The sequence below is a fragment of the Anarrhichthys ocellatus genome, unplaced genomic scaffold (genome assembly GCF_004355925.1).
Source record: "Anarrhichthys ocellatus isolate YVR2014 unplaced genomic scaffold, GSC_Weel_1.0 scaffold6, whole genome shotgun sequence".
Classification (NCBI taxonomy): domain Eukaryota; kingdom Metazoa; phylum Chordata; class Actinopteri; order Perciformes; family Anarhichadidae; genus Anarrhichthys; species Anarrhichthys ocellatus.
The window spans coordinates 11,763,643-11,776,595 of NW_022280036.1; the positions used below are offsets into that span (position 1 = coordinate 11,763,643).

Sequence of the window (12,953 nt, forward strand, 5' to 3'; positions counted from 1 at the left end):
TCTCCTGGATAATTTGAGAAACGCATATGTTATCGCCTTTAGTTTTTATTATGTCATCTGCATTTCTGAGAAATCCTGTTTTCTCTGTCGGTTCACAAAGACTGACGGCTCCAAATGTTACGACACCTGTGAGCCTCAGCTTTTGGTGTGTGGAGAAAAAGCAGGTCATAGACACACAAATCAGATCTTTGGCAAAATCAAAACACTTCATCATTGCAATTGGGAACAAAATGATCCACCATTGACTATTTCATTCTTTTTTTAAATAGTTTTTTAATGCAGTTGCTTGTCGTTACTCTTACGGGACCGTTCAAGTTCTAAAGTAACTCCTCACTTTTAGCTACTCTATTACCTGGATAGCTCCACCAAACTTTAAAGGCTTCGTCAAGGTAAGGGGACCTTTGTTGCCATTGTTACAGTAATATCCATGCGGCTAAGTTTAAGGATCTTTCTTGGTCATGCTTTAAAAACACTTGGAGTTGGAAATGTGAAATGAGCAGCAGTCTCCCAATTAAAGCCATGTGTCTTGTTGACCTCCTTCCAACATTAACATCACGTGACTTCCTCCTTTGCTCCCGAAATAATCACTACAGCCACTAGAGGGATTTGTTATGTTTACGTAAAGGTTTAATTTTGGGGCTCGATGGTGTCGTTCTTCTTTGGAGGCTAATCTAGAAAACGCTTTTATAAGTTGTGTGTGTGTGTGCCTTTTTTTTTTTTTAATTAATTTTAATAATTAGCATATCATTACTCACACTAATACACTAATAGCCTAATTCATTTTATAATTTTTTTTATTTGTTGCACATTTTTGTTTCCGTTGTTCATAAATGAAACGTGTAAAAATGCAGCATCAACGGTGCCTTAATCCACTTGAATCTTAAGCATACTTCTTTTAAAAGGCGTCACTTTGTTTTGTTTTTAGCTGGGGCTCCAGCTAACCTGCTTGCAATTAATGCAGTTAGCTCCGCCAATAATCACAAAACAACCAAAAGGAATATTAATTTTGACATATTTTTCTACGGCCCTATGTGTTTGTGCTTCTGTCTGGCATTTAAGCTGTTTCTCTCCATTGTGGTGCAAAAATGTGCTGCGGGAATGTGGATTTCCGCATGGAAATTTTCTGCATAACAACTATGCACACGTGAGAATTTTCCGTGTTGCCATGTCAGGCCTAAACTTAAACTTAAGCACGTTTCATAAAGGAGCCCCAGTAGAGCCCGCGTCCAATCCACACAACAAAAACCTATCGCGACAGAGAATGTTAAAGGGCTAACGCTAACTCCACAATACATAAAACGAATTGAACCCCAAATTTGATGCTAGTGCTAGCTGTTGTGGCTAGCCCCGTTCCGTTACCAACATATAAGGTATGGGTGATATCAAGTCATTTATTGTTTTTCATCTGTTGAGGTAGTTATTGCAGTTTTTTCTCACACAATATTGGGTGCTGTGAAATTGAAATTGAAGCTACCTGGAGGTGTGACATTTCATTGGTCAAATATTGATTTCCGTAGGCGGAAATCCACTGAAATTGAGGTCCATCCAAATATGTTCTCCCGTGCACAATTGTTTTGTGGGGATGTGCAAGCATTCAATCATTTTTTTTTTACATTTTTGTGGAATTATTTTCCGCGTTCGGAAATTTATTTTAATATCTCTGTTATGACTTGGCCTTAGCTAAGCATGTGAAAAACATGCCAGGAATTAAAAGGTATGTATAAAATATTGTATTTTATGAATTAATTTAATTATTTATTTATGTATTGTCTTTTACATTTCCGTGCTTTCTCGGTGGGTGTATCTATATATCTGTTTTGTTCTTGTATTGTTGTTTACGGTGGAAAAAAATGAAAACCAATAAATATATTAAACTAAAAGGTATCATCACACTTTTATGTGCTCTCATGTCAGTTATGTTAAGCATTTACTTGTACGATGGTAGAGTTTATAGGTTTCATAAAGAAATGATTAAGTGGCATTACACTGCTGAGAGCTTAAAGCAATTGACAACACTTTTGGGTGACATTATTGAGTAAATGACACAACTGAATTCATGATCTTGGCAGCTGTCATAATAGTGCAATGCACATTCTTTTAAATAAAGTGTTACCATGGATAATATAGTAACTATGTGGGCTGGATTTCTGCAGATAGAGCTTAATTACATTTTCCTCTCCTTTAATTTTTAAAACCTGCAAAAAATGCCCCTGCTTTGTAGAGATGAAAGAAGTTCCACCAGCCTTCTCGGATTGTGTGAACTTTAAGAAATCAGGCAGAATATGCATCCAACCACACATTTCATATCTCCTCCCACCTTTGGTGCGTTCCTCCCTCAAATTAATGTGGGAGGGAGGGAGGGAGGCAGACACGCAGAGGGCTTCTCCGTCAGATGACAGGTAACTGCACCTCCAGGCCAAAGCGGCTGTTTGATAAATAACACGCGTGGCTCCGGGTGCAAAATGCGTCTCAAAGACTCAAAATACTACCCTCAGTCTTTGTCTCGTTGACACACATACTGTACGCAGCCACACACACACACACACACACACACACACAAAACCACACACACTCTTTCTTACTGTACACACAAGCACCAAAACTATAGGTCTCTCTTTCTCACCCTTTCTTTCTCCCTCTCCAATGATTGAAAAACAATATCCAGCTTATAACTGCAAGTTAGTCAGACACCCACACTCATTTGCAGTGAAGGGCAAATGACCCTGGTGATGAGTCATTGCATTCACTCAGAGACTTGCTTTATTCAACACCCTGAAATCTCTTAAGGCAGAGTGAAGCAGTGGTTCTCGTCATTGTGCCTCAGTGTGAGCTCAGGTGTGCCTTGACATTTTTCTCAACAAAAGAAAAAAAGTTTAGCAAAAATAGCTCATAAAGTCATTAAAATCCTGTGAAATCATACTATGATTTCACAGCCACACATACCTTACAATTAAAAAGGACTCCTTTGTGCTGTGATCATACTGGGCCTTCTATAGCATTTACAGCCAATCAACAATTAGGTATTCCTTGGAAATACGTTTCTTGGTTTAACGTGTCGTTATAGTGAAAAGAATCAAGACTGCTAGGAAGAATAAATGTGCTCTGTAATGTGACTGAAAGTTACTATTTTAATAATAATGTTGACAATAGGTGCTGTATTTTATTCACTGAGATTTTCATTGCATGTACAGTAAAGGTGGAATTGTGAACACTACTGAATTTCTTCTTTCTTCGACCCACAGGTTGGGAACCACTGCCATAGGTCATATCATAACAGGTTTTGGTAGATACTGCATATTATGGTTTTTTTTCAATTGCATAGATTATTGTAAACTATTTGAGAGCAAAACCCCTAAAATAAACAAGACATTTATAGAAGCGCAATAATGCATACATCAAAATATTTTAATTATTAGACCAAAATGAACAGCTTCTAGCATCTCAAATGTGAAGATTTCACAAGCCAGTAATGAGAAAATAATCAGCAAATTAATTGATTATGAAATAACCGTTAGTTGCAGCCCTGACTGAAATAGATAAATAATGTGATTTAATATTTTACATGATTTCACACTTGAAACGCAATAAATTGTATGTATGTTCAGTGTTTTTAGTTTGCACTTGGATGGACTTATAGAGCTACGTGTGTGTGTGTGAGTGTGTGTGTGTCTCTGTCTCTGTCTCTCTCTCTCTCTCTCTCTCTCTCTCTCTCTCTCTCTCTCTCTCTCTCTCTCTCTCTCTCTCTCTCTCTCTCTCTGTGTGTAAGTGTGAGTCGTGTGCTTACTTTTTTTTGGCATCGGAAAACTTTGAAAGCGATTTATTTCTCAGGAATGTAAAAGACGCAGGCCACAGATGTTTAAACCAAAACGGAGAAAGGTTTCCGTAGGCAACAGTGAATCGTGTCCAGTCTGTCTGACCAAACACTCTTTGCCTAAAAAACCTGAATGAACCTGAGACTCATTTTCGGGCATTAGGCCTGAGGGCTGCAAGTGTTATCTGGCTGCATCAAGTTTACTTTGTTTAAGAAAAGAAAGAATAGTGGAGTGTATGGGGGAGGGAGTGTAACGGGAGTCTTTAACAGGGAGTAAAAGGGACTGAAAGGTTTTTGATCCAGTGATATTATATATCTGTCCTGGTCAGGGCAGACAAAAGCACACAGCAAACCACCAGAGAGAGAGCAAAGCATGTCATCTGAATAGTATGTCTTCTTTGCAGTGTTGTACATCCAAAGGCTTTGTGTGCCTGAATTTGGCTGGTAGAAGGCACAAAGGAGGCAGTTTGTTCGCCCCTGACAAGTGTGCTTTTATTTGCTGCGGCCCTTTGATGTATAGAGAAACTTTGGCTGGGGTATCCCTCGCAGACAAATGCATGAGAAATCCCACTCCTTTGTATTATCCTTAACAATTCCCTCACCATTCACTGCAAAGCTTTTATTCCCTTTAAGACCTGTATTTTAAACTTTGTGCCCTACTGTCTGTCTGTCAACCGTAATGGGGAATCTTGTTGGGGAGGTTGAAGGGGAGTTGGGGGCATGCAGTTCAAATATGAAAAAACATCACCTGACCAACTATGTCACATTGTTTATCAAGAAGGTTTGGTGTAAAAATATGAAAACATATGTTATCAACAGTTGTCAACACAATCTCCTCTGGAGCTTTTAAGCATATCACAAAATCTTCTTCGGCTGTTGGACTTTGCTCACAATTGTAATGGAATTGTAGATGTTTAGATTTCCATTTTGCTGAGCAATTTAAAGGAACAGTTTGACTAAGATTGACTCTCTTATCTCCATGGTAAATATGAAGCTACAGCTAGCAGCCAGTTAGCTTAGCTTAGCAGAGCAACAAACGACGTAATGAAACGTAACCCTGCGTTGTGTGCCAGACTATTTCCTGGCCAGGCGCAGTCATTTCCTGGAGTCTTGTTGTCCCAGTGAGATTGCCAGGCAACCAGCGGAGACTCATCATGTCGTTTTTACACTTTGTATTTTGCACGGACAGCGTGTTGTGATATTATTTTCACTAATCCCCTTTAATGTGTGGAAGACTCATTTTTTAGGCTGGCATGAGTCGTATCAAACTACCAGATTGTTGAGGTTGTTATCGATATCATAGATACGTAACAGAAACAAACATTTCTGATATGAAATTTCTGCTTTTTAAAGAAATATGACCAAGCAAGACATTTTACAGGCAAAAAAATTGACGCTTCCTAATTGCCTCAAACAAATCTTTTGCGTTTCTGTACTGCAATTTCTTGTTAATCATCGGCTGTCTTATACACAGTATGCTTATATCATCCCAGCCAATATATCGGTCTACCTCTATTTAAAACTGGTGCTCGAATTAGGAACTTCTGGGGATTTTTTATCTTTCAAATTGTTTCAGGAACTTTTTCCAAGTTCAGAAAAAATGTTGCAGTACAAACGATGTTTGTTGTGTTGTAGTCAAAAGCGTCGGTCTCTTTCTTTTGAAATAGAAATTGGGCTATATCTTGATTATTGTGTTTTAATTTGTCCAAAATAATATACAGTGAGGTTCATCTGTATTTCAAAAGTAAATCACATTATGTAAACCAAAATAAGAAATAATTGAGAGTTGAGAAAACAATCTCACCAAAAGGTCCATTCAGTAGCTGTCCTGGTGCTTTCAAACTCTATCTGACGATGAAGATCATGTGATATGACCAAAAGCTCGAGAACAGGCTCCGAATTGGACTTTGTGTTGAGATTGTTGCCTTGACTGCTGTTTCCATGGTCGAGAATGAGATTTGCGGTTTAAGTAGGTGTTACACAACAGTTTTCCAGTTCGTTTGAGTGCAGGTCCAAACACTTTATTAAAACCAGTAATTTAACCGGACCAAGGAAAAAGAAAGTTCACACACTCACACCTGGGAGCTGCCCAGTATACTGCCACAGTCTGACACTGTTGTTACTGAACAGTTGGGACTTCAGTGACTCTGTGCTGCAGCACTTTGACACTTGCTGTTGAGGCAGAGCACAGTGTTACTTCCGTACGCAGCTTTCCTCAGTCAGTCCGGTGATTTCAACCACCAGCCTCCAAGTCACGAGCCTCCACCTCCTCTGCACGCTGCTGCTACTGTCTTTTATATCAGAAGACCAGTAGAAGAGCCCAAACTCTTGACCCGTCCATTCCATGGTCGCCCACAAGTGCTTAAGCCTTAAGCAGATAAAGATTATTTTTATCACAGAGGCATTTTAGTACAGGGGTCAGAAAATAGGGCCTTTACATTAAAAAAAACTGTTTTGTTTTAAAGCCTGAGCACTGCTGATTTTTTCAGGGTTTCTGACATTGTCTGACCGTGTGTTTTTAAGTTGGCTTGCACTGGGTTTCACAGCAAGGTATTTACAATGGTTAGTGGTTATACTGGAAACTTATACACTGATAAAGTATTCTGACGAACCCTGTGTTTACAATGTCCCGATCAGAAATCTATTACTAGATCACCAGCCGCGTACTGCTTCAGTCGACCTCACTGGACTGTATCACACAAAGTGAATATCTGAACACACGATCTATAGCACACACCCCTCGATATGCATGCAGCATTACGTTGGAAGGGCTTCTGTACATCTGCAAGCTGTTAAAATCACCACACTCTTGTGGTCGTCTTTTTAGTCATTCTTTTGTTACATTACAGTGTGTCTGACTTCTCGAAGGTATTGTGGCATGAAAACAGGACTATTAATAACTAGAGTCACCATATAAATCTGAACCATCGCACTCCAAATGCAGACAGACTCAAATATTATTGTTTCTCCTTTCCTCGTAGAGTTCAGCAGAAAAACTGGGAAGGAGAGACAATCATGAAATGTGAACATCTCTGTCGACGTGTGTTACATATATGTGCTGCGTTAAAGGTCAGTGCCTCTTACTTCTACTTTGCAATATTTGGCTGATCATGAAGGGGCTACCATTTGCAGAGTTGCCGTGCATGCAAAATTTCAGGTCACTACCACTGGGAACCAATAATGCCTTTGGCTAAGCAACAAGATGCAAATACATCTATTCAAATCTGCACTACCCCATACACATCCAAGCTTACACAAACACACAATCTCATCTCTGTGCACCACGCTGCAGAATTAAAACACATTGCATTCATTTCGATCATGAGTAAATCACAGTCCTGGGGTGATATTTGATCTGAAAAGAAAGTTGAGATCCATTTTTTTATTCACTTTTTTTGTCGTCCAAAAAAAAACATATCAAAGATATTCGAGGTAGTTTAAGTCCTAATTTTGTGTTTAACCTCCTTGTTGCTTACTGTAGTTTGCCAGCCTCTCAGTCCAGTGGCAGGCCCAGATTACCCGTCTCACCCAGGACAGTCATAAAGCTAACGGCTGACAGGCAGCATCCTCCATCCGAGCAGACGGAGGTTAGTCAGAGTTAGGAGATCAATGCACTTGTTTGTCACACCCAGAGCTCCAGATTTCTCCCCTCAGGCACTAAAGAAAAAGTTTACATACTCACCTGGTATTTAACTGGTAAAAGATGGTCAGGCGTAGACGGATCGTACTGTGCACAGCAAAGCCAAATAGAAACCCTCAATATCACACAAATTCAGTCCAATTTCAGCCTGCCAATGGGGCAACCCAAATATCATTCTTCCTGACACTGTCCATCACACTATACATAGAACGGAGAAATTAGCACAAATGCAGCGCTCGCCATCAGTGTGAAGTATGGTGGCAGTTGGGCGATTATTTACAGGCTGCATTACTTTCTGAAGACCTGAGCTCTGAGTCACCGATCGGGCCTGATAATTAATTCCTCACTCCACAGAAATATTATGAAGCTGCACGACAGAATGACAGATGTACAGCACATTGTCAACAGGGTGACTGGATTAAGCTATTTTGATTGGTTCATTATGAAGAAATTGTGTTTTTATGTAAATGAATGAAGACTTTATATACGTACATGTCAGTTTATGTTTTACAAGCTATACTTTGTCTGACTGTTATGGGCTAAATACAGGAGACATGAGGTCGGGTAGTTTGATTTACTGCTGTGTAATCAGAGTATTTGTTGTTTTCTCTCTGCTCTTTGTTTGTCCCAGAGCTCAACTTCCTGTAAATACAAGAGGGGGGGTGGATTGACTGGGATCTGACAATAAGAGATAACCTGCCATCAGTGGGCCTTCTATTTTTAACCGCAGGTACTAGTAACACATGACGTGGGGCTCTTGTTATCAATATTTATGGAACAAAGATTAAGACAGAGTAATTATACTCATAGCCACTGACTGGATCCATCCTCGACTAATAGTTGTCATTACAGCGACAGGGAAGGAAAGTGCTGATAGACTCAAAATTTTAGGCCGGCACTTTACATTTAAGTAATGATTCTAGAGACCGGGCAGGGCTCAAATGTAATTAGCAGATGTAAACAGGGAAGTATGATGACTGCAGTGTTAAAATGGCTTTAACAATACTTAGCTTTTTTCTTTCTGGTGATTAATTTTACACAGCTGTCATTTCAGAAGGTGGAGCTGGGATTCATTTTCAGGCTTTTATAGGCAGATTGTTGGATTGAATCACGGGCGGGCTGCTGCTTTGGAAGTAAAGACTGTTTCACAAAACACAAAGTAATAACAACAAGTGGTAATGAGCCAGCCAGTCAAGAGTGACTATTCCTGCTATTATTCTTACATCATGCATCTTCTTTGCTCTGTTTGCTCTACCTAATCAATATCAATACCTATACCGAACTCAGTCTTTCTTTACAGACCACAGAGGTCTGTAATGGTGCACATTCATCTCCATATTTATCCCACGGAGCAGCCCGTTGGCTACACATTTTAATAACACTCCCTCTGCCAAAAAATATTCCACTCAAACACTTAAAAGTTCCAAGAGGAAGCTCAAAAGAGGTGAAGTATCTTGGCAGGCCATAGAGCAAAATGCCATGCAGTCATATGCAGCCCAGGGGATGAAGTGATTGATCTGTGACCTCAGACTCAGCCATAAGATACTGTGGTGAAGAGTGCGGGGGAGGGCACGGATAGTGGAAAAGGGACAAGCATGAGTCAGTAACAGAGTCTGTGAAAAGCTGTGGGAGCAGAGGAAGTGTTAACAACATCACAAGTAGGAGCGAGTCAAGTTACCACGTCAGGAATCAGAAAGGACTGGGAGTAGGATGATGGTAGGAGCCCGAGAGGTGATGGGACACATGCATCCTGATTGTTCATCCACAGCATGCTGTCCACGCCGAGCTGATATGTGTTACCTCTCTCTTTACGTCACTCCCTTTTATTAGTAGCCAGTAATGAGTAGCCACCGTGTGAAAAGCCTACATTTACAAAGGAGGGAGTTCAAGGATAATAAGCTACGTGTGAATCTCAAGTCCGGCACTTGTTGCCTGTATGGTGCCGTGAAGAAGTATATATTTTTCTTGGCAAATAAAAATCACATTTCTAATTTTATCTGATAATGCCATCTTGTGTCTTTGAGACAGAAATGTATTGCTAAGAAAATAAGTTTAGATTTTTTTCCTTTTTTTTTTGGCCACTGCCTCTACAAGCAAGATGACAGAGTACATGCGTAGTCAGACCAAATTAGAATCAACTGTTTGCCAAGAAAAGACTTTTGAATGTGTCAGAAGTTTGGTGGTACAATATTGACAAGTGACACTGACAACACAGAAACTTGCATGATTTTTCTCTCCTCTAAAGTCACGTTGCTGACAATTAAATATTCAAATCAGTGCATTTTGTCTGATGAAGAAGTGTGTAGACTCACTGTGTGCCGGAGTAGCAGGTCTGAATGAGCATCGAGTTACCTTGAACACTTTGATGAGCAGCTGTTTTTGTTTTGTGAGAGAAGTCCGAGGATGTGTCAGATTGGCGCTATTAGGTCCTTGCAGACGCCTACAGGTTCCAATAACGCGCCACCCATGCGGCGTGATTTCCATAAACTATGACCAAAAAAAGAAGTATTTTATACCACAAGAATGACACTTCTCTTACAAACACTCTAGAGAAAGTTTGTGATGCTGGCAAAGAGTCAGGCAAATATCACCTATTACTCATGTTACTTAGTACATTTGGGGCTTCACTTGCAAGCACAGCGCTTCGTCACTGCATACCAATCAGATGGCTGAGTGTTGGTAGTGCAACTGATGGAATTTTACTGAAAACAGATTTCATCTTTGAACTTCCAGATATCCCTCATCGAAAAGTATCAGTCCTGGCTTTTAACGCTCCGGTCGATATTCTCTCAGATTAATCACGCTTCTGGAGGACGTGGATTAACTTTTTTTTCTGTTATATCTGTCCGGGGAAAAACGCAGTACTTTAACAGAATTTGACAACGTAAGTATAGCCTATATGAGAGTGTTTGGTCCAGCAAAAAAAAAAAAAAAAAGCGGTGGGGTGTTTTGTTTTTGAGCAGCAACAAGTTCCTCAAGAACTTGACAGGCAGACACAGGGGCGCTATAAATGTGCTTTTTGTTTTTGCATAAGCGATGTGTGCATCGTCCGTGTTAGAAACATCTTTAAATGACCAGTTGTTGCGTATGCGCAATTGGCCTATGGTCCCTTCGCCAAAGAGGGAGTTGACGGTCTATAGCATAAACACGTGAACACGGATATGTCTCAGAAGTTTTGTGTGTCTGTCATTGTTGCTCGATGCAGATTTAAAGATTTGAGGCAGTGAGCGAGCGATCAGTCAGGAATTGGCATCCCCATAAACTTGGATTGCCGTCGCTTATTTCAATCACGTAAGACCCCAAATGGCGTTGACCGGGCGAGGGTGTTACGTATATCTGTACAAGCTTTACTGGCAACCCAGGCTTGTTGATATTTGTCTTTACCGTAGAGCCACCAAGGTGTTGCCTGAGAGAGTTTAAGCACGCCGACATTGCAAAGGGTTATTAGATTCATAAGTCAGCGAAGTGGTGGGCGATCTACTGAGCAGAGCAGAAGTTCTCATATGATGACTTCAAACAAGACACATTACCTACCAGCATCTGTTGGAGTGAGTGGATATTAAGACACTTCTATCTCTAGGACAGCGTAGGGGAAAATGGTAAGTAGCAATGGAAACACACAGCATATAAAGGATGATTACCAGTAAATAGTCGTGCTTGCTATTTAGTCTGGCAACGCATTGCTGGAAGGGTTGGACTCAGTGGCTACTTGAGAAACTCAGTATCGAGACCCATGTCTGCTGAGGCTGATGTTGACAAAGCCTGTGTGGAAAGACAGATTGTGTGGCATTTCTTTGGCTCAGGATATGCCGGTAGAGTGAGAGAGGTAAGGCAATATTACATTGTGTCTGCGCGCAATGTGTGGATGTGATGTAGGCTGGATAGTCTTGGAGGGCTGTGCGTGTGTGTGTGTATGTGTGTGAGTGTTGGCAGTGAGGGCTTTATATTTTATGCATGTATGTATGTATGTCCTTTTTCTGCGGTGCTCGTGTTTATTAAGAAAAAAAGCAACATGTGCCACTTGACACTTGCCATAAGCGTGACATTAAGAACAATGGGGCTCAGTATAAGCGCTGTTGTCATTTGGCGTGAGAGTGGAGCCGTTTTTTTTTTTGCGGCGGTTGTACACTGAATTGAACCGGCGTTTGTGATATAGGTGCTGTTATCTGGAAGGAAATGTCCGACCAACATGTGATCAAATATTAACAGGACTGGTTTGGCAAGGGGGGGGGGGGGGTGTTGGGGATACACGTGACAAGACGCGGGGAAGCAGCAGAGTAAAAAAAGAAAAGCAGTTTAAAGTGGGAGCTCAAACAAAAGTATATAGATATTGTGTCGGCCCCTCATAGTTACCCTGGCTGTGTTATGCTTTCAGCACGTTGGACAGAGGCACCGGAGTCGTGCATGGACTAAACCGCCGAGTGGACGCCAACTCTCTTTCTCTCTTTCCCCAGCCCCCCTTTGCCAAACCTGGGATTGTTTTTTCAACTTTTGGTAAGCTTATTCTGAGGGAGCCTGTGGTCTGTAAACGGAAAATAAACGGGATTCTAAAGAGAGGAGAAAATAAAGAAAATTTTAAAAAAACTACTGGGGGAAAAAAGCGCTTGCCATTAAAAGAGCTTGTGCTTTAAGATGTGTTTTTGTAGAGCATTGTGAAAGTTGAAATGTTAGGTCGTCTGGTCTTTTGCACACCACATTGTCGGTACCTATAAGCCCCCCCACACTGCGTTAAACTTTGGGACATGCAAGTCTTGGTCGCGGAGATCTAACCACGCACATAGTGGTTGTCAGCCCTTGTAAAGGTAAGAGCACAATCCATTGTTTTCATGTCACTCTTTTGTTGCTGTCGTCTTTACGGGCTTCTTATGGCATTTCTTAAATGAACTTCGGCTTTAAAACTACAGCATGCAGCCTTCGCCTTGGCAGTGTGTTAATTGTGGGCATCAGTGACCGAAATAACTCCGATATGAAATCCGATCCAGGTGACCAATATCTCGTAGACCATCTTCCTTTTTTCAAATTGAAGTTAGGCTATATTTATAGATCTGTGCGTGCGCATTCTCATATGAGCTTTGAGTCATGTCAAGCGTTTAATTTGTGACTCGTTTTCGTGCTTGACATTTTTTGAAACAGAGCTTTTTGAAGCCGTTTTTTTTGTTGGAGTTTTCGAACGCTGCCTGCTGCAACATAATTTGCGTAATCGTTGCGTTGTGCCTAATCATGCTGCCAATATGGGACTTAAGACGCTGCAGTGATCCTTCCAGCCGGCACGAACTGGAGTAGGTTACTGATGCATGGTGCACATCATACAATTGTCAGGAAAAAGCTCTATCTATCTATCTATCTATCTATCTATCTATCTATCTATCTATCTATCTATCTATCTATCTATCTATCTGTGCTTATTTTTCATGTTTGGTCTGCTGCATTCATGTTTTGTCTTGATGTCAAACCCTCTGGATTTTGTTATCGACCAAAAATAGCCCTACTCTTTACCCCTCC

General features: G+C 40.7%; 1 protein-coding gene across 5 annotated transcripts in view; it reads left to right on the forward strand.

Annotated features, from left to right (window-relative positions):
- The first annotated feature begins 10,139 nt into the window (after positions 1-10,139).
- bdnf (brain-derived neurotrophic factor) overlaps positions 10,140-12,953 on the forward strand; it is a 15,602-nt gene continuing 12,788 nt past the window's right edge. The window contains exons 1-2 of one of the 5 annotated variants that reach the window (XM_031846793.1): positions 10,140-10,335; positions 11,827-12,253. Coding sequence is in view for 2 of the 5 variants with exons in the window: in XM_031846789.1 (XP_031702649.1) it covers positions 11,185-11,277 (93 nt within the window). In the remaining 3 variants the exon portion in view is untranslated. Of the gene's footprint in view, positions 10,336-10,881; positions 11,051-11,155; positions 11,278-11,308; positions 12,254-12,953 lie in introns of those variants that run through there. The other 4 variants (XM_031846796.1, XM_031846790.1, XM_031846789.1 and 1 more) reach the window with 4 other exon arrangements.